Genomic DNA, 21,858 nt, shown 5'->3' on the forward strand with positions numbered 1-21,858 from the left:
TAGACAGATTATACTTGGTTTGTTCCAAATGAAAATGAAAGATTCCCGTTGGTTCAAGAAATGTCGAACCCTCTGGCGTGTTGAGAGCGCAGAGAGTGGCCCCTGTGAGGCGCTATAAAGGCACATTGCTGTAGAGATGAAGGAGCCCCAGTCTCGTTTCTCGACTCCTGCAGTTTGACGTCCAGAATTTCTTGCGCTGCCCGGAGGTCCAGTGGTGACATTCTGGTCCACTTTGTGTTCTGCTCTCAGGTTCAGCTGGCTGGGGTGGTCCATCCTGTACTCCGATCTTGAAGCTTTTGTCATTTCAGTAATTCAATATTCTAACAGAAACTAAAGTGTAGTTTACTGGGCGTTTTTAATGTTGAATCTCTTAATTAATTTAAACCACTTTGCCGAGTTGTTTTTTTCCTTTGTCTTTAAAGGGTCCTCAAAACAAAAAGCCAAATTCAGTGCACTTTGATGCAATTTTGTGTAACTCCAAACGTGTAAAGGTGCGAGGCGGGGTGAGTCGTTTTTCGAGGCGCCGTGTACCGAACTGTCACAGGGGATTTTTTGTTTTGAATGAAAGCAAGCAGTTTAGCGGTGAGGCGTAAATATGCAGAGAGCCTAATCCTCAGTGTGAGCGCGGAGTAGACAGAGGAGTCGCTCTCCCTGACGTAAGGCGTCACTAGGAAATGGGGTCCTGCCAGACGTCCCACTGAGCCGTGACAGGAGCAGAAAAGAGGCTTTGTCAGCGTCGCCTGAGTGGAGTCTGCACCGGCCTGATCCCTGTGGTCCAGCTCATTAAATGATTGTCAGGCGCCTGGCGGGAGGACTGCTTATCACGTCTGTCAGGGGGTCCGCTTGTGCCACTCTGGGAGCTTTTTTTTCTGCAATGTCTTCTTTTTCATAATTAATCTGGTAGTCTGTTGATGGAGTGAAGAAAATTTACACGCAGAGGAAAATGAAATGCACTTTATCATAAGTAGAAAATATGCAGGACTCTGAATATCGGCACCCCTTTTTACTGAGGTTCTGCATTGTCTCTAAGTGTAGTGCTCGACTTCTAGAACATTCGAACAGTCTGGACGAGAAGAGGCCATTCAGCACTCCAAAGCTCGCCAGTCCTGGCCACTTACTTACCTACCCAAAATAACAGCAAGTCGAGTTTTTTTCAGTGTCCATAAAGTCCTGCTGTCCACCACACTACTTGGTCATTTACTCAACGTGTCTGTGGCTCTCTGTGTGAAGGAAAACTTCCAAATGTTTGTGTGAAATTTCCCCTTCACAAGTTTCCAACTATGTCCCCGTGTCCTTGATGAACTCATTTTAAAGTCACGGTCTCGATCCACTGGACTAATTCCCTTCATCATTTTAAACACTTCAGTCAGGTCTCCTCTTCATCTCCTCTAAAGGCTCAGCTCTTTCAATTTTTCTTCATAAATCATCTCCTGTAGCCCTGAACCAGCCGAGCTGCTCTTCTTTGGACTTTCTCTAGTGCTGTTATGTCTTTTTGTAGACCAAAACTGCCCACCATACTCCAGATGAGGCCTCACCAGTGTGTTATAAAGCTTGAATAGAACCTCCTGTGACTTGTACTCCACACGTCAAGGCGCTATATAACCTGACAGTCTGTTAGCCTTCTTAATGGCTTGTCTGCCAGTTGATCGTGTCGAGTCCACTACGACTCCTAAGTCCTTCTCATGAGGTGGACTCTCGATTTTCAGACCTCACATTTTGACTTCTTATGTGTCATACTTTACATTTTATTAAATTACATTTTCTTTTCCTTAAACTCTAAAGGCTCAGCTCTTTGAATCTTTCCTCCTAACTCATCCCCTGTAGCCCTGAATCAGCCGAGTTGCTCTTCTCTGGACCTTCTCCAGTGCTGTTATGTCATTATGGAAACCAAAACTGCCCACCGTACTCCAGATGAGGCCTCACCAGTGTGTTATAAAGCTTGAGCAGAACCTCCTGTGACTTGTACTGCACACTTCAAGGCGCTATATAACCTGACATTCTGTTAGCCTTCTTAATGGCTTCTGAACACTGTCGGGAAGTCAATAGCTTAGAGTCCACTACGACTCCTAAATCCTTCTCATAATGTGGACTTTAGATTTTCAGACCTCCCATTGTGTATTCAAACCTCACTTTTGACTTCCTTCATATAATATTTTACATTTCATTACATTTTCTTCTGTTTAAACTGTAAAGGCTCAGCTCTTTTCATTTTTCTTCATAACTCATTCCCTGTAACCCTGGAATCAGCCGAGTTGCTCTTCTCTGGACTTTCTCTAGTGCTGTTGTGTCTTTTTTGTAGACTGGAGACCAAAACTGCCTACCGAACTCCAGATGAGGCCTCACCAGTGTGTTATTAAGCTTGAGCAGAACCTCCTGTGACTTGTACTCCACACGTCAAGGCGCTATATAACCTGACATTCTGTTAGCCTTCTTAATGGCTTGTCTGGCAGTTGATCGTGTTGAATCCACTACGACTCCTAAGTTCTTCTCATGAGGAGTACTTTGAATTTTCCGATCGCCAATTGCGTATTCAGATCTCACATTTTGACTTCCTATGTGGAACTCTTTATATTTACTGACATTCCATTTCATCGTCTGCTGTCCCGGTCTCTCTCTGATGATTTAACGGATTCTCGACTCCACTTTTTTCTTATACTGTAATTCATAAAAGCTTTGCCCTGCTGCTGTCCTGACCACCTACATACTTTACTTTTAACTGTACTGAGCGAGCAGTCGAGGAGCAGGTGACTCTGGGAATGTGGGCGTGGCTCACTCACCCCGCCCCAGTCAGTGTGCCCCCCCACCGACTCGCTCTCCTGTTATAGTCACTTTGGATTTGTGTGTTTATACATTTCTGTAGTTCATGAAGTCTTCATCTTGAATGTCACAATGAGCAGGGGGAGCGGAGGCTTGCTGTGGTATCCTTCCAAGTGAAACGGGTTGGACTGCAGGGGTCTTCTTCTTCTTCTTCTTTTGGCTGCTCCCGTTAAGGGTTGCCACAGCGGATCATCTTCCATATCTTTCTGTCCTCGTCATCTTGCTCTGTCACACCCATCACCTGCATGTCCTCTCTCACCACATCCATAAACCTCCTCTTAGGTCTTCATCTTCTCCTCTTCCCTGGCAGCTCTGTCCTTAGCACCCTTCTCCCAATATACCCCTCATCTCTACTCTGCACATGTCCACACCAACCCAATCTCACCTCTCTGACTTTGTCCCCCAGCCGTCCTACCTGAGCTGACCCTCTAATGTCCTCATTTCTAATCCTGTCCATCCTCGTCACACCCAATGCAAATCTTAGCATATTTAACTCTGCCACCTCCAGCTCTGTCTCCTGCTTTCTGGTCAGTGCCACCAGACTGACTGGACTGCAGGGGTAACATGACTGAATTGCTGGGGTCTCGCACCACACAGCGTCTCAGTTCGAAGATTTTCTTCTGTGGTAAACTGCCGGCGGCGAGCTGTGAAGCCGCGCGGCTCAGAGACGAGCGCTTTGAGCTTCACCCATCAGCGGCACAGAGCCCGTCTCTGACCATGAGCATCTTAGTTGAGGGTAAAAGCGTCATGACTACCTGTGGCCCACTGGGGGCACTTAGGGGGCCTCAAAGTCTGAAATGAAAAGGGGTCCACAGAGACTGAAACACCCCTGTGTCTGAGTAATGTGAGCAGCGGGCTTCCCTGGAGACGTCTCTCTCTGTCTCAATCCCCACCTTCTCTATGCAGCGTCACCACATCACTGGCCATCCGTTTTCTCCAGGTTATCCGAGTTTCATCAGTCGCCATTACCTCGCGTAACTGGGGTTCTACTATATTACTTTTGGAATGGATGGCATACATGGGCTGGCATCCCAACTGGGATTGAATGAGGATTCTCACCCGGGAGGAAGGCAAGTGGAATGTTTGGGTGCCCCAGAGGAAGGACAGGCATCCCAGCCGGAATAAAGGAAGGAGTCATACCGAGCCAGGATGCCCGTCCTTCCTCCAGGGCACCCACAAATGGAAGAAACGGGGGTTGCTGAGGGCAGCTGAACCTTTTCTCTTCTGATACACCAGATGACTGTATCCCTGGGTTAGGACTCCCACACAGACACTGGCAAGGCATGCTGGGATCTGTAGTCCCGTGGAGCCAGCCCTGTTAGCTTCCATGAGGGAGCTTCTGGGATTCGTAGTCCCTACTTTATGGGACTCACAGTTGACCTGGAAGTGCTCCCAATGGGTCTGTGCCCTAGCACCGGAAGTACTCCTGGGTCTGATAAAAATATCCCTGGGTTGGGATTGCCACCCAAACACCCGGAGGGCATGCTGGGATCTGTAGTCCCGTGGAGCCAGCCCTGTTGGCTTCCGTGAGGGAGCTTATGGGATTCGTAGTCCCTGCTTTATGGGACTTGCGATCAACCCGGAAGTGCTTCCTACGGGTTTATGCCCAAGCACCGGAAGTACTCCCGGGTCTTGGCTAAATGATCTCAGCCAGGGGGTCAGAGTCGGGTGAAAGAGGACAAAGCTTGTGTGGAGGGGAGTGGAAGGTGTAATTGAGAAACTGTTGTAAGGTGTTTGGATGCCAATAAATCCCATTATTATACTGGGAGACTTGTGTCTGGGGGTTTGGGGTGCTGCAACACCCCCTAGTGGACACAACTTGTTATTAGAAGATATGCACATTGAAATAATGGGATAAACAATCCTGAAAACACATCTCAAATGATGAGATCCATATTCTGTTCTTATTATGTGTAGTCAGAAACACTCACACCTCCATCCATCCACCCATCTTTTTTCTTGTGCGTATTCGCAGCTGGATTACGGGACTGCAGTCTTAAGAAATGATGCCCCCACATCCTTTGTCCTCCACCAGGGGGATACCGAGGTGTTCCCAGGCTTGCCGAGAGGTAGAATCTGTACGACATGCCCTGGGTCTGCACCGAGGTCTCCTTCCAGTTGGACATGCCCAGAACTTCTGCTCAATGAGGCACCAAGGTGGCGTCCTAATCAGATGCCTGAACTGGCACCTTTCAAAACGGAGAAACAGATAACTTTGAGAGCCTCCTGAATGGCCGCACTTCTCACCGTATCTCCAAGTCTGAGCCCAGACACCCTGCACAATAACCTCATTTCTGCCAGTGGTATCGCCAGTCTAGTTCTTTTTGGTCAACACCCAGGGCTCATGACCAGAGGTGAGGGTTGGAATGTTGATCGACTGCTCCTCACATCAAGGTGCCTCATAGAGAGCAAGCTGAACACTTCCGTTTTGGCCACACATTCTTTCAGGATGCAAAAATGCCACCCTGCATTGAGCACATTGCCAGTCCGACTTTCAAGAAGTTCTCCTCAGCCAACCAGTGATGTATGGATGTCTCTGTCTGCATCGTGCAGCATGTTTGGCACGTCAGTGATCCATAGTTCTAGCCAGCTCCTCAATGGCCCTCCATTCAGGCTTTTCCACACCGAAGCGCCTCCTGTGTTTAGCTTGACGCTCACGGGATGTCGCCCCCTGGATTTCTTTATTGCACTGTCTTCATGTGTGGCTCTGTTATTTGCCATAATCACGATCGCTTTGGCGCAGGACCAACAGGGTTCTTCTGTGTAGGCATTTGTGTGTCTTTGTCACACATGCATTCTGCATCCCATACTTGATGATCAGCAGATGGCGCCATTGTTCTTCTTCTTTCTCCTATGAGTGGAGTCCACTATGTGCTTCACGCTCTGCAGATGTTGCTGCTGTGCTTTTCCTTTCTGCCATGTCACCTTCTCAAGCAGTTTTGCATAAGAAAGACGTGAACCCATAACTTCACAAGGGTTGCTGCTACCCAAATTGTGTGGCTCACCAGCGCGTGACATGTTGTAAGCTTTCGATTAAGACCATGATCAAGGATCTAGCCCCAGGGGTTTGTGAGTAATCACGTCCCCCTTATGCCCCTTAGCACTTTAATATATTGTAAAACAAAGAGAGGACAACGGTAAAGAGTTGGGGTGCCAAGACGTCCACCCCATATGATTGGATCTAGCAAATGTCAAAAAACACGCAGTTATTGCAGTGTCGCCTCTCTGAGTTCAAAGCACAACTGGCAAGGATTTCAGTCCTCCCAGCAGGAAGAGGCAGGTCTAGGTTGACAGACACCAGAAATGATGTCAGAGGTGTTCCAGCTGTCAATCATCTGGTCTGCAGATGGTGAAAGAAGCACAGCGCCATCTCCTGGTTAGGCAGTTGAATTACAATCACTAGAGTCCTTCAGCATTCCCCTGCATTCACCCACGTGGCAATATGTAGATGTTTTTAAATAAATCATCTTTCGTAAAGATTATTTTGTTGCTCATCTCTGTACAAGCCAGGGGTTAATGTATATATTTTTGAACGTTCAAAGCCATGGCCCATTTGGCCCAGTAAAAGACGATGCCAGCTGTCAGAGTAGGTGGTCATGATGCCTAGGAGTGAGTCTGACCTGCTGAGGCTTATAGGGGGTTTGGACTGCTTTTTGGCTGTCTGGGAGGCCCCACACCTTCTTGGCATCCTGAAACCCTCTTGCTGTGCCTGGGCATTGGCAACATTGTTAACCCCAAAATCTGATGGTACTTACCAGTTTTGTGTGGACTATTGCGGTATTAATGCCAAAAATCCCCCATCATGCCTCTGGTCCGTGAAGTTCTAGAATCCCTGAAGGGAGAAGTGGTCTTCATTTTGTTTGATTTGGCAGGTGGGCACAGGCAAGGACATTTTTTTGTAAGATTTGTAAACTGCATAAGTCCTACCACCAGAGACCAGAAGGTGAATGATCTTCTGAGGTACGCCTCTTCCACAAGGAGCAACTGTAGACAGGTATGGGAAAAATGCCCACCGCCATCCCATTCGCTCTGCCAAATCCACTTCCATTTTAAAACTAGGGTTTTTGGCCACTGCCAGAGATCAAGTTTATGGAGAATGAAAAAGTCCTGTAAAGTACCTACAGCTGCACATTGCAATCCCCACAAGCCCCCTCTGCATCTGTGACAACCTGTTTAAAGACAGAGACTCCATGTTAACAGACGAGGAATTGTTCCTAACATATAACAATCATCAAACAGGACATAAGCCGCCCCATGTGTGGCAACGCAGTCCTAACAGCACCGCTCACTTGGGGTCAAAGGAAACTCCCATCTGCCCACAAAACCAGCAGGTGGGCCCAGTACAGGGACCTTATGGCCTGGGGGAGAGGAAGCCATCCCTGAAGTGTGTGGAGCAAATGGTGAAAAGATGGAAATGAAAACTGGGGGTGGGGTGGGAGGGACGAGCTGGACGGCTGGCATCAAGTGTTGATGGATGGAGCTCTCCTCGGAGATCTGGTAGAATGGCTGGTCTGTAGACCCCAGTGATTTTAGAAGCAGTTCTTTGGAGGAACTTGTGATTCTGGCAGGTCAGATTACCAAACCACACCGCGATGCAGCTGGTCAGGAGGTACTTTCAATAGTGTGGCAGTAGGATTTTGGTTTTCACCCCAAATCTCTTTAGGAAAAAAAAAGCCATTGCTGAGCCTTTTATGAATATGCTGATGGTGTTGAGAGACCACCAAAGGCAGTCAAGTGATCAGGACCCCCAGGATCCATGAAGCTGCTAACGGTCTGGATGGTGGGAGCCATTGCTGTGTAATGCAGCTCGATTGCCTTTGGTCTTCCTGAAGTCAACAATGACCCCCATTGTTCTGTTAACGTTCAGGGACAGGCTGTTACTGTGGCACCATGCAGTCAAGTGTTATACCTCCCTCCTGTCAGCTGGCTTGTCACCGTCAGTCATGTGTCTGATCACAGTGGTGTAGTAGATAAATAGATCTGAAAGGCACTATATAATAGATAGATAGACCTGAAAGGCACTATATGATAAGATAGATAGATAGATAGATAGATAGACCTGAAAGGCACTATGTGATAGATAGATAGATAGGTAGATAGATAGATAGATAGATAGATAGATAGATAGATAGATAGATAGATAGATAGATAGATAGATAGATAGATAGATAGATAGATAGATAGATAGATAGATAGATAGATAGATAGATCTGAAACGCACTATATGATAGATAGATCTGAAAGGCACTATATGATAGATAGATAGATAGATAGATAGATCTGAAACACACTATATGATAGATAGATAGATAGATAGATAGATAGATAGATAGATAGATAGATAGATAGATAGATAGATAGATAGATAGATAGATAGATAGATAGATAGATAGATAGATAGGTGAGTTGAACAGGTATACCTAATAAAGTACATGACACACACAGATGGAGCTTCAACACCAGGCTGGAGGGCACAACACTGTCCCTTCTGACAGCATCTGCGTCTCAGGTTTGTGTGGCCCCACCACAATTATTTTTTGTTATTCTCAAACAGTAAAATACAAATAGTTATCTATGAAAAATATATAGGTACTATGGAGGTGTGGTGGTTGGCATCGGTGTTGGCATCAGTTCCTCTCAGAGTCAGTGAACAGAAGCCCCTCTCAACAGTAGGCTTCTGTTCACTGGTTATGTTGTCTGTCACCTCTGAACCTCAACCATCCTGCACAGTCAGTTTTCACCCTCTTCATCCCACCAGATGGTTACTTTTGTCATTCCAAACCTTTGGAAAAGTTGTCAATGATTACTTCTCGCCATGTTAGGTGACAGAATTTCTTTTCACTCTCTAGGTTTGTAACTTGGCCTGATTTTGCTGAACTCCTTCAGCCTCGTTGCCCTCATTTGCAGGCTGTTTGGAGACTTCATTGAAGTTGAAGTTGAAATGATCCACTTTCCGGAATGACCTGTCTAATTAGCGGACCTCTAATGCGTACCTGTCTATCCCATGATCCCCTTTGGTGAACGGGGATCTCCCCAACTGAGGCGCTCAAGTCAATTATCTGCTGTGTGATTCATTACTGAGGAAGACATGGAGACGCGGCAAGTGGTCAGCAGAGAGCAGTTGCCTCCTTTTTTTCCATTTTTTAGATCCTCAGCACTAGATTGTCATCTCTGCGTATTCTTCTTCTTCTCTTGTCTTTGTGCCCGTTCTGCAGTTGACAGCAGCAGCAGGGGTGGGGATCGGATTTGGGCCACTGGGTTCAGTAGCAGCCTGTCCTGGTGTTTCACAGAAGGAACACGGCTTTGGTCTGCTGCTCCTGCTGCTGCTTTCTCAGGGAAGATGGGTAGCTAAGAGAGAGGAAGGGGTGAGTGAAATGGGAGGGGCAAGTGCAGTGGAGGCGGAGATGGTGAGTCCAATGGGAGGGGCAAGTGCTATGGAGGTGGAGATAATGAATGGAATGAGAGTCAAGCACAGTGGGGGTGGAGATGGTGAGTCCAATGGGAGGGGAAAGTGCAATGGAGGCGGAGATGGTGAGTCAAATGGGAGGGGCAAATGCAGTGGGATCGGAGATGGTGAGTCAAATGGAATGGACAATTTCAATGGAGGAGGAGATTGTGAGTTAAATGGGAGGGGCCAGTGCAGTGAAGGCAGAGATGGTGAGTCCAATGGGAGGGGCAAGTGCAATGGAGGTGGAGATGGTGAGTCAAATGGGAGGGGCAAGTGCAATGGAGGTGGAGATGGTGAGTCCAATGGGAGGGGCAAGTGCAATGGAGGTGGAGATGGTGAGTCAAATGGGAGGGGCAAGTGCAATGGAGGTGGAGATGGTGAGTCCAATGGGAGGAGCAAGTGCAATGGAGGTGGAGATGGTGAGTCAAATGGGAGGGGCAAGTGCAGTGGGATCGGAGATGGTGAGTCAAATGGAATGGCCAATTTCAATGGGGGAGGAGATTGTGAGTTAAAAGGGAGGGGCAAGTGCAGTGAAGGCAGAGATGGTGAGTCCAATGGGAGGGTCAAGTGCAATGGAGCTGGAGATGGTGAGTCCAATGGGATGGGCAAGTGCAATGGAGGTGGAGATGGTGAGTCCAATGGGAGGGGCAAGTGCTATGGAGGTGGAGATGGTGAGTCAAATAGGAGGGGCAAGTGCAATGGAGGTGGAGATGGTGAGTCAAATGGGAGGGGCAAGTGCAATGGAGGTGGAGATGGTGAGTCAAATGGGAGGGGCAAGTGCAGTGGGATTGGAGATGGTGAGTCAAATGGAATGGCCAATTTCAATGGGGGAGGAGATTGTGAGTTAAAAGGGAGGGGCAAGTGCAGTGAAGGCAGAGATGGTGAGTCCAATGGGAGGGGCAAGTGCAATGGAGGTGGAGATGGTGAGTCCAATGGGAGGGGCAAGTGAAGTGGGGGTGGAGATGGTGAGTCAAATGGGAGGGGCAAGTGCAATGGAGGTGGAGATGGTGAGTCAAATGGGAGGGGCAAGTGCAGTGGGATCGGAGATGTTGAGTCAAATGGAATGGCCAATTTCAATGGGGGAGGAGATTGTGAGTTAAATGGGAGGGGCCAGTGCAGTGAAGGCAGAGATGGTGAGTCCAATGGGAGGGGCAAGTGCAATGGAGGTGGAGATGGTGAGTCCAATGGGAGGGGCAAGTGAAGTGGGGGTGGAGATGAGAGTGAGTGAAATTGAAGAGGTAAGGTCTGTGGGGGAGGAAACTGAATGAAACAGGATGGGCACGTTCAGTGAAAGGTGGAGATGGTGAGTGAAATGGGAGGGGCAAGTGAAGTGAGGGTGGAGATGGTGAGTCAAATGGGAGGGGCAAGTGCAATGGAGATGGTGAGTCAAATGGGAGGGGCAAGTGCAATGGAGGTGGAGATGGTGAGTCAAATGGGAGGGGCAAGTGCATTGAAGGTGGAGATGAAAGTGAGTGAAATGGGAGGGGCAAGTGCAGCGGAGGCGGAGATTGTGAGTGAAACAGGAGGGGCAAATGTAGTGGGGATGGAGATAAACCTACTGCTGTTATTCTTATTCTTATCCTTGAAGGTCATGACCTGGCATAAAAGGTCATCCGGGCCGATTCTTCTCAATCCAAGCTACTGATAAAACCTTTTCTTTGAATCGTGCTGCAGGAAATTCTTTGCGCATGTTAAATCTCTTGTGTACTGACCTTTGCCATCTTTTTTTGACTCTTGGCTTGTCACAAAACAAGACAAAATGGCGGAGATCACCCATAAACAAAATGGCGGTGTAAATGGCACAAAATAATTAACAGGAAGAAAAGTAAACTTTGAAACAAAAAAAAAAACAAATGAGTGCTGGATCTCAAAAAAGAAACATGCAAAAATGAAATTGACGCATCTAGTTATAACAGTCACAACGTTCTGATGCCAGTCGAGACGTCCCTGGCACCAGCATCATCACGCTGTTTTTTTTCTCAGGTGGAAGGTGTGTGAAAGTTCACATCATGTCACGTCACGCATGTCATTGGCCAAAGAGGGGCAGACGTGATTGGAGAGAAGGTCCATGTGACCATTAGAGATATCTGCACACACAGAGGAAAATGCATGCCCAAAAAGCCACTGGTAGTTAGTTTAATGGGTTTATTGGGGGTGCCCCAACCTCTCAAGACCCCCAGTGTTATTTTGCAGCTTTGAATTTAGGGCTTGAAAACATGCAGTTTAGTGGACCCCCAAACCAGATGCTGTTTTTTATTTTTTTATATTTGTCTGCATCTGAGTAGCTGCATTTTGAAGGCCATGTCATGCCAGGCATGCTGCCCACTCACTGCGGCTTTGGTGCGTATAAGCATTGCCAGTGGTCACTTCGTGACTGCATGTGAGGGACCTGCGTGGCTTCATTTGTAATCCGCTCCCTGTAACGGACTGCTGGTTCGCAGGTGCCCTTGAACGAGTGCCAGAGAAGAAGGGGCCACGGGCAGGCGGGTGGCGGTCGTTCTGACTCTCAGTTCCCACGATGCAGTGCTGGCATTGAGGCTTTTAATTGCTTCATGGTGGGCCACAGCTGCCACTGTCAGAATAAAGAACAGCAGGAAGGTCAGAAGTCTCAAGGACAGAGTGGCCTGCGCTGGCTCACATTTTCTTCCCGTGCAATAGGGGAGGGGATGTGGCAGGTTGGCATTTTTAAGTGGAGATGCCAAGATTGTACACCAGCATGAGGGCTACTGCTTTCTACCCACTGCTTGCTATCCTTGCAGCTCTCAGGCTACCACATATCCAGTCTCCTACTGGGGCCCCTTTGTGTCATTGTTAGGGTTGACTGGGGGCTTTTTCTTGCCCCTTGAGTGGTCGGCAAGCTGCCACGGCTGTGCCAGCCATCCCCACTTTTTCTTGTGCTCCTATTTGGTGTCCTGCCCATTCAGTTCCCATTCTCTTTGGCCTTGCTGGTCTGTGTCTTTGTTTTTCCGTATATCTGAATGGTCTCTTCATTTTCTGTATCCTACCTGTCATGATTTGCCAGACCCCTCCGCACACTAAAAGACGGTTCACCATAACAATCAATAAATAAATAAATAAATAAAACAAACCTGAAGGGTTCAATGTTGCCAGTATACAGCGTCCTGATGTGACGAGCCCACCACGTCTCCCTTGGCCTTCTCATAAGGCGTACTGTCAAGTTTCAAACCTACCATTGTGTCACTTTAGGATGGAGGCGGGGCATTTGACCCAGTTAAACCCCGCCCACTGCCCCCATGTCTGTTGGGCATATGCCTGGCAGCAGGGTGTGAAGTGTGAAGGGGGTCTCCAGTGCATGTTTTATGTTTTTTTATAACATGGAATCTTTCTTTTGAAGTTGTTTGATCATTCTGTAATGAGTTACGTTCCACGATCATCACGTCGATTATGTCACAGGTCGGGACACTATCAACATGGTGGCAGTCACATTACTGACTATCCCCAGTTGCACAGCGCTGATTGAACTTAGGTTTCCACTCTAGTGGTCTTTGTTTCAGTTCTAAGGTGTCACTTCTCAGTTGTTGATCTCTTTTATTGACTTGGACTTCTGATTCTCGCTTTGCCCCCTTTTGCTTTGGTTACCTTTCTGTTTGCCGTCTTCTGGCTTTGACCTTTATCATGAGGGCCGTATAATAATGTTATGGTAAAAACGCACTGGATCTGGGGGAACGGCCATGGGCTGCACCCTACGTCCTCCGGAACACTTGGTGGCAGCCCCCCTGGGTTGCATTGGGGCCACAATTGTGTTACACTGGAGCTCATCCCTGTTGGCTTCCATGGCCACTGCCAGGGGGGAGCGGCACGGCTTCTTGAGCCCTTGTGGGCTGTGATGCAACCACACCCGGAAGTGCAGCCCAACTTAGGTCAATTATACAATACAATACAATTTATTTCTGTATAGCCCAAAATCACACAAGAAGTGCCGCAATGGGCTTTAACAGGCCTCTTGACAGCCCCCCAGCCTCGACTCTCTTAAGAAGACAAGGAAAAACTCACAAAAACATCCTTGTAGGGAAAAAATGGAAGAAACCGCTGGAAAGGCAGTTCAAAGAGAGACCCCTTTCCAGGTAGGTTGGGCGTGCAGTGGGTGTCAAAAGAAAAGGGGGGTCAATACAACACAATACAATACAGTACAGAACAAAATCCTCAATACAAGTGATGTCACTACTAGTCTGTAAGAGACAGGACTTCTGGGAGCAGGGAAAAAGTGATGTCACTAGTCTGGAAGAGGACAGACGTCTGTGAGTAGGGTGGAAGTGATGTCGCCTTTTTGGAAGGGGCAGGACTTCTGGGAGTAGTTAGGATGTGATCTCACTAATCTGGAATAGGCAGGATTTCTGGAGGTGGGGAGGAAGTGATGTCACTGATCTGGAAGAGGATAGACGTCTGTGAGTAGGGTGGAAGTGATGTCACTAGCCCAGAAGAGGTGGGACTTCTGGAGGTGGGGAGGAAGTGATGTCACTACTCTGTAAGAGGACAGACTTCTGTGACTAGGGTGGAAGTGATGTCGCTTGTCTGGAAGAGGCAGGACTCCTGGGAGTGAGGAGGAAGTGATGTCACTACTAGTCTGTAAGAGACAGGACTTCTGGGAGCAGGGAAAAAGTGATGTCACTAGTCTGGAAGAGGACAGACGTCTGTGAGTAGGGTGGAAGTGATGTCGCCTTTTTGGAAGGGGCAGGACTTCTGGGAGTAGTTAGGATGTGATCTCACTAGTCTGGAATAGGCAGGATTTCTGGAGGTGGGGAGGAAGTGATGTCACTGATCTGGAAGAGGATAGACGTCTGTGAGTAGGGTGGAAGTGATGTCACTAGCCCAGAAGAGGTGGGACTTCTGGAGGTGGGGAGGAAGTGATGTCACTACTCTGTAAGAGGACAGACTTCTGTGACTAGGGTGGAAGTGATGTCGCTTGTCTGGAAGAGGCAGGACTCCTGGGAGTGAGGAGGAAGTGATATCACTACTAGTCTGTAAGAGACAGGACTTCTGGGAGCAGGGAAAAAGTGATGTCACTAGTCTGGAAGAGGGCAGATGTCTGTGAGTAGGGTGGAAGTAATGTTGCTTGTCTGGAAGGGGCAGGACTTCTGGGAGTAGTTAGGATGTGATCTCACTAGTACAGAAGAGGTGGGATTTCTGAGAATGAAGAGGAAGTGCTGTCACGAGTCCGAAGAAGACGAGACTTCTGTGAGTAGGGAGGATGTGATGTCACTAGTCCAGAAGAGGTGGGACTTCTTTAGGTGGGGAGGAAGTGATGTCACTAGTCTGTAAGAGGACAGACTTCTGTGAGCAGGGAAAAAGTGATGCCACTAGTCTGGAAGAGGCAGGATTTCTGGGATTGGAGAGGAGATGATGTCACTGGTCCAGAAGAGGTGGGACTTCTGGAGGTGGGGAGGAAGTGATGTCACTAGTCTGTAAGAGGACAGACTTCTGTGACTAGGGTGGAAGTGATGTCGCTTGTCTGGAAGAGGCAGGACTCCTGGGAGTGAGGAGGAAGTGATGTCACTACTAGTCTGTAAGAGACAGGATTTTCTAGGATTGGAGAGGAGATGATATCACTGGTCCAGAAGAGGTGGGACTTCTGGGAGTGAGGAGGAAGTGATGTCACTAGTCCATAAGAGGTGGGACTTCTGGAGGTGGGGAGGAAGTGATGTCACTGGTAAGGAAGAGGTACGATTTCTGGGATTGGAGAGGAAATAATGTCATTAGTCTGGAAGAGCCAGGACCTCTGGTAGTGGGGAGGCAGACCTTCACTTTTCTAGAGAAAATGAGAGAACGTGTGTGGCACACTTACGTTTCTGTTGGCTTTTATTTGCTTAGAATCATGTACCGTTCCCAGGGCTTGTATTTCTGACCATATATTAAGTACTGCCTGTGTGTGTGTGTGTGTGTTGAAACCTTAAACTCTTCAAAGCCGTTGTTATGAAGTCACTACTACCACTACTGGCCATCTACTAAAACCAAAACAGCAGCTTGTGACAAGACAGGGATAAGCAGACGTCCTTGGGTTACGCGTGTTGATATTTTCTTTCCCTTTTCGTTGTTTCTTACAATCCAAAGCCTCTTCACCTTTCCACGCAGTAAGTAAGCCCTTGAGCCCTGCAGTTTGTTTGACTTCTCTGTTTCTCTTCTCTTCTCTCTTTAGGATACAAGACCTGAAGGAGATGGGGGAGCTGTCGCCACACTGGGAGAATCTCCGCAAGGACATGTTGGGCCAGTATGGCCAGGTTATCAGCTGCTACCATGACATCCTGACCGAACTGAACAAGATAACAGGTACAGTGCATACTGGGAGTGGCATGGTGGCATCAGGGCAGCTGGAGGTGCTTCTACAGTCAGGAGGTGCTGCGCTGTGACGCAGTGAAAAAGCAAAGGAAACCTTCACATCTTTCATGGTTTCTACATAATAAGCGAAAACTTAAGGTCTAGACAAGAAGTGCTGCCTGAAAGGCTCCTTTGTCATATGGGGATCTTTAAACAGGCAGCGTGGTGTGGTGGCAGTGGCAGTGGCAATGGCACTCTACTTTAAATCCTGGCTTTCTGGTTCATTGCCCATCTTTGGCGGTCTCTGCCCTAACATGTGTAGTACTTTACACACACCACTTGAACTTTTGGACCATTTTTAGTTGGAGAAACTCCTCACTGACCTTTATGGAGAGGTCATAACATTAGATCTGGAGAGTCACCTCCGGGGGTTGCTGGAGGGGCTTCCCCCTTGTAGTTTTGAGCAGATAGCCTCAATAGAAGTGGATCAGAGATGATGTGGGATGGAGAGTTGATGAGTGGATTTATTAACAGTGAAGAACAACAAGGACTGGCGACACACCTTGACTCATTGTCGTGGCCCAGAACAAATCAATTTGTATTATTATGAATACCTGAAATTGGATTTTGAGTTTGGTTCATTTATTTATATTTTTTTATATCGTTTTTAGCAACGTTACTTGTCAAAGACAGGTAATAGACTAAATGTAAAAATGTTTGATATGTCATGCCTCCGTGTATCTTCAGTGTCTTCCCTCGTCATCCTCGTGTGTCTGAACATCTCCACCGGTGCGTCCTCTCTCTCGATCGCGTTCCCATAAAGCCCCTTTCTCGTACTCTGCCATTATTTTAGAGGCGTCCTGCTCACCTCCTGTCTGCTGTTATACGTCCCATTTCTAAAAGGCGACTCTCGGCGCTCCTCCTACCCCTTTACTCCTCCTCGTGTGTCTCACACTTGCACTTCTTCTTGCCAAAGTTAAACCGATTGATCACACCAATGGCAAACTGACCAACCATACCACAGCTAAATTGGCCAATCAGATTGCTCTAAAGGACCACACACACACACGCACACAAAAAAAATGTAAAATCTACCTTTATGTTCTGTGTGCTTTTGTCAGCGGTCCCTTAAGAGGTATGACCACCTGCCCACCATCATCAAGGGACTACCCACCGCCTTATATGTACATGTGGGGACAATCAACAGTCCCTTGCGGTTCATTGAATGTGCTGGCGTTGGCTTTCTTGAAATACTGAATTTTTGACATCTGTGCTTTTGTTTGTCGGCTATTCTTTGAATTCGGTGGAGGGGAGTTTTGGGACATTGTCTGTCTTTATAGTTTCAGGCAAGGCCTTTTGTTCTCTCCGGACAATATTTTCAGCAAAAGGAATCTTTTTACTTACAAAGATTCCATATTTGCCCTTTTCATTACTAGCCCGGGTTTACTGGTTTCCCCCTTGCTGCCCCCTTTCTGAGGTGTTTTTTGAGAATTTTAGAGCCCCAAGTTCATGGCAGTTGCCTTTGTGGAGTTTGCACGTTCTTGTTGTCCGTCCGTGTCGGTTATTTTCATCGGTCCTCATTTTCGTCTCTTAGACATGTACGTTATATGTGGCCGGGTGTAGGAAAGGCAGGTCGAGCAAAACAAAGAAAAACTGGGACACCAACCGGGTCGTCCCATTTAATGCAAATGTCCAAAGCAAAAAGGCGTCAAGGAAATGGCCGCTCAGGCGCAATAATAAACAAACCAATCAGCTCCCTTGGGCGACGGTTAAGGTTCGTTCTGTCGAGTTGTGTCCAGCAGGGGTCTCTCTAGGTGGAAAGTGAGGCCTCCTTGAGGGCAGCCGGGCTTCTTATAGTAGGGCAAACCAGAAGGGGCGGGGCTAAGTGCCCTCACTGGGCGGTTTTTCAGAGCTGAGGCGCCCCCCACTTGCCACGGTGGGCCATTTATTAATCATCTTCTTCTTTCGTCTGCGCCCAATAGGGGTCGCCACAGTGGATCATCTTCTTCCATATCTTCATGTGCTCGTCATCTTGCTCTGTTACACCCTGTGATAATAGCGCCCAACATGGTACAGATTGACACAGAGGCACGTGTAAAATAAATAGACTTATTTTTCTTCAGCTGGAGGGCACGTCTTCCCCGTAATCCCTCCAGCCACAACACAGTCCCAATCACAATAAAGCACCAGTTCACCACACTCTTTTCTTCCACCACCACTCCTCTCCAAGCTTTGTCCTCCTCCCACCCGACTCTGGCCACTGAGTGGTGGTTGCTGGCTCCTTTTATGGTCCACCCGGAAGTGCTCCAGGTGCTTGATCCCTGACTTCCGGCTGCACTTCCCTCTGGTGGTGCCTGTGGGACCCAACAAGGCTGCACCCAACTCCAATTCCCAGGATGCCCTGCGGGAACCCGAGGCACTGTTCCACCCCAGGGAGGCGGCCATCTAGCATCTAGGGGGAGGTATTGCAGTGTCCATGGCTGCTCCCCCTGAATATAGTGTGCAGGGGCGTCCCGGCTGGGTAAGGATGCCAACCGCCTGTCACAACCCATCACCTGCATGTCCTCTCTCACCACATCCATAAACCTTCTCTTTCGGCCTTCCTCTTCTCCTCTTCCCTGGCAGCTCTATCCTTAGCACCCTTCTCTCATTATACCCAGCATCTCTCCTCTGCACATGTCCAAACCAACACAGTCTCGCCTCTCTGACTTTGTCCCCAAACCGTCCGACCCTCTAATGTCCTCATGGGCCATTTATTAATCGATAAATTGAAATTCGCCTACTGTGAGCAAGTGTGTGCATTAGAGAGCCCTGCAATGGACTGGCGTCCACTCCAGGATTGGTTCCCATCTGGTAGCCTGTGTTCCTGAGAGGAGATACCTCGGACCCTAAACTGAAAAAAAGTGGCTTATAAAATGGAGGGATGGCATTCCTAAATCATGGATGGGGTGCTCCTAGTTAGGAGCCCATCACCTGAGGTGGGGACTTTGCATGTTTTCCAGTTGGTAGTCTAAATGGTCCCCTGTGTGGGTGTGTGGCCTGTCCAGGGTTCGATCCTGAAGTGTACCAGTGCTGCCAGGTTGGGTTTTGTTTCCTTTGTGCCCACCAGTTGGATTAATTATGTTATCTAACGGTTCAAGGAAAAAGATCTTCCATTTCAGTACAGAAGCCCAGAGACTGTGACGGCCCCTCTCTGTTTCCAAGTGATAATTCCGACTCCCTTCTTACAGGAAAAAGAGTGTAGAAGAAATGATTAAAGCCGAACGGCAGGGTGCCAGAATTTTTCCTGGTTGGCTTCAAAAAGGAGGGGATTTTTGATAAGCTTTGGCTTCTCGAGACTACTAGACGAACGCCGAGCTGCCTGAGGTGCCGGAGATAAAACAGACATTTCCACTTAAGCCTTCTGCGCGGGACCACCGTTTCTGTGTTTTCTCTAATTAGGAGGATTTGAGATCGCCGAGGCAGCATTGTTAGGTCCTTGGGATTGACAGCTAAGTTAGACGACTGGCCCGTTTACATGCCACCCTCTCTGCCTGGCATGTCGAGGTTGGGTTGTTCTGCTTTCAACCGTCTTGACTTGAAAGGGGAAGGCAATGACGGCTGCAGTCGGAGCGAAATCAAAGTAAATAAATAAGGCGAGGCGCGCCGATGGAAGCCGACCCCGGCACTTGTCTTCATATGTAATTTGATTTTCAGCGTGTTTTGTATGCTAAGCGTTGCCTGGGGACGGATTGGATATGCGCTGTACGTTTTTTTTTTTTTTGTCGCTTTTCTCTTGTTGCTCAGCCCTTCGCTGCGGAGAAAGGAAGCAAAAGGGAGAAGCCGACGAGATGGAGGCATCGGTGCCCTTGTACTGTGGGCATCCTGCTCAGCTCTCCATCCTTATCACTGTGTTCCAGTCCAGGAGGTGGCACACCGGCTTAGGGGTTCAAGAAAATGTCTCCATCGTAAAAAAGAGGGGGGACCCCCCGCAGTACCCGTCTTATGGCACATCCCGGGCTCAGATGACGTTAAGCCTTTTGGGTGTCATTCTAGACATTTTATGTCCTTCTGTATTTATTAGCAAGTTCTGTCTTAGATGTTGGAAGTGAAATTTGAGGTGGCGTGTAATTAAGGACAATGTCTCATCGGGGTCTGTACTGATGAAAATTAATCCATCATAAAAGGGGGGGGACCCCCCGCAGTACCTGTCTTATGGCACATCCTTGGCTCAGTGGTGCCCTTGTATTGTGGGCATCCTGTTTGGCTCTCCGTCGTTATCACTGTGTCCCATTCCAGGAGGTGGCGCACCATCATAGTGGTTCAGGCAAATGTCTCCATCGTAAAAGAGGGGGCACCCCGCAGTATCCATCTTATGGCACATCCCGGGCTCAGTGGTGCCCTTGTACTGTGGGCATCCTGCTCGGCTCTCCATCCTTATCACTGTGACCCAGTCCAGGAGGTGGCACACTGGCTTAGGAGTTCAGGCAAATGTCTTCATCTTAAAAGAGGGGGCACCCCGCAGTACCCGTCTTATGGCACATCCTGGGCTCAGTGGTGCCCTTGTACTGTGGGCATCCTGCTCAGCTCTCTGTCCTTATCACTGTGTCCCAGTCCAGGAGGTGGTACACTGGCTTAGGTGTTCAAGAAAATTAATCCATCGTAAAAGAGGGGGCACCTGCAGTACCTGTCTTATGGCAAATGTCGGGCTTAGCGGTGCCCTTGTACTGTGGGCATCCTGCTCGGCTCTCCGTCCTTATCACTGTGTCCCATGGGAGGTGGTCAGTCCTGGAGGTGGCGCACCGGCTTAGGGGTTCAGGCAAATGTTCACATCGTAAAAGAGGGGGCACCCGCAGTACCTGTCTTATGGCACATGTCGGGCTTAGCAGTGCCCTTGTACTGTGGGCATCCTGCTCAGCTCTCCGTCCTTATCACTGTGTCCCATGGGAGGTGGTCAGTCCTGGAGGTGGCACACCGGCTTAGGGGTTCAAGAAAATGTCTTCACCTTAAAAGAGGGGGCACCCCGCAGTACCTGCATTATGGCACATCCCGGGCTTAGCGGTGCCCTTGTACTGTGGGCATCCTGCTCGGCTCTCCATCCTTATCACTGTGTTCCAGTCCAGGAGGTGGCGCACCATCTTAGGGGTTCAGGCAAATGTCTCCATCGTAAAAGAGGGGGGACCCCCCGCAGTACCCGTCTTATGGCACATCCCGGGCTCAGATGACGTTAAGCCTTTTGGGTGACATTCTAGACATTTTATGTCCTTCTGTATTTATTAGCAAGTTCTGTCGTAGATGTTGGAAGTGAAATTTGAGGTGGTGTGTAATTAAGGACAATGTCTCATCGGGGTTTGTACTGACGAGTAGTGAATGTTATTATTAAACTCATTTTTGATTTTTAATTTGATAGACTTTGTCAATCCCTGAGGGGAAATTGTTTTTCCTCATGACCTTTGGGGGGGTGTTTCAAGGTGCAGGGTCAGCCATTGTACATTCAGGTTGAGGGCCTTACTCAAGGGGACGACGTTAATCTGAATCCAGCACCTTTCCAACTTAACAGGGAAAATGTGTGGATTGGTGGCAGGGTTGGCACTCCAGCTGCCTTAAAGAAGCCACACGGTTTTCCAGTGTGGTGCCAAGGTGTCAACCCGCTGCACTCGCGTCCCAATCCAGGCGGTTTATCGTGTGGTGGTTGTGGCAACGCGCTATCAGTGTATGCTCCTGACCTCCTCCTCCTCCTCCTCTTCCTCAAGGGGGCCCAACAGAGTAGGATCCCTTCTGGCCGTAACAGAATTTGAACTGGCAGTGATGGCCCGGCTTGGCTCCACGCTGCTTTCTGTTTCATCCAACAGCCTCTTGAACCAGAAACTGTCGATAGTCAGGCGATAACTGAGATGAGCCGGGCAAATGAGGGCACACACGGTCAACAAGGAGTGCCAAGTCAGTTGTTTTCCAGCCCACTCAGCCCGTAACAGGGTCATTGGGGTCTACTGGAACCTACCCCAGCTAGCACAGGGCACGTAGACAAGGGAGCCAGTCCATCGCAGGGTAAACACACACACACAATTTAAGATCGCCAATCCAACTGACCTGCATGTCTGTGGACACAGGGGGCACTCAGGACACGAACCCTGGTCTTCTTACTGTGAGGCAACAGTCCTACCAACAGAAGTGCCAAGCGCTTTTATTAACCCTTTGAGGGCTGAATATTTTTTTCCAAAACATGCAGTTTTCTGAAAAGCACCCAAAGCAAGGGTCTCGCACATAAATCAACCTAAAATATCAGCTGCTGGGTGCTGTGGCCGCCAGTTCATAGTCTCTTGTGGCTCGAGACTCTCACG

General features: G+C 48.5%; 2 protein-coding genes across 6 annotated transcripts in view; one reads left to right on the top strand and one right to left on the bottom strand.

Moving 5' to 3' along the window:
• Nucleotides 1–21,858, top strand: part of inpp4b (inositol polyphosphate-4-phosphatase type II B) — a 533,162-nt gene that overhangs the window by 301,976 nt on the left and 209,328 nt on the right. For all 5 annotated transcript variants that reach the window (XM_051928128.1, XM_051928130.1, XM_051928129.1 and 2 more), the window contains one exon: nt 15,420–15,550. In XM_051928128.1, coding sequence (XP_051784088.1) covers nt 15,420–15,550 — 131 coding nt within the window. The remainder of the gene's footprint in view (nt 1–15,419; nt 15,551–21,858) is intronic.
• LOC114652371 (interleukin-15-like) overlaps nt 1–21,858 on the bottom strand; it is a 523,178-nt gene that overhangs the window by 140,874 nt on the left and 360,446 nt on the right. The gene's annotated exons all lie outside the window — the stretch shown is intronic.

The sequence above is a fragment of the Erpetoichthys calabaricus genome, chromosome 5 (assembly GCF_900747795.2).
Source record: "Erpetoichthys calabaricus chromosome 5, fErpCal1.3, whole genome shotgun sequence".
Lineage (NCBI taxonomy): Eukaryota > Metazoa > Chordata > Cladistia > Polypteriformes > Polypteridae > Erpetoichthys > Erpetoichthys calabaricus.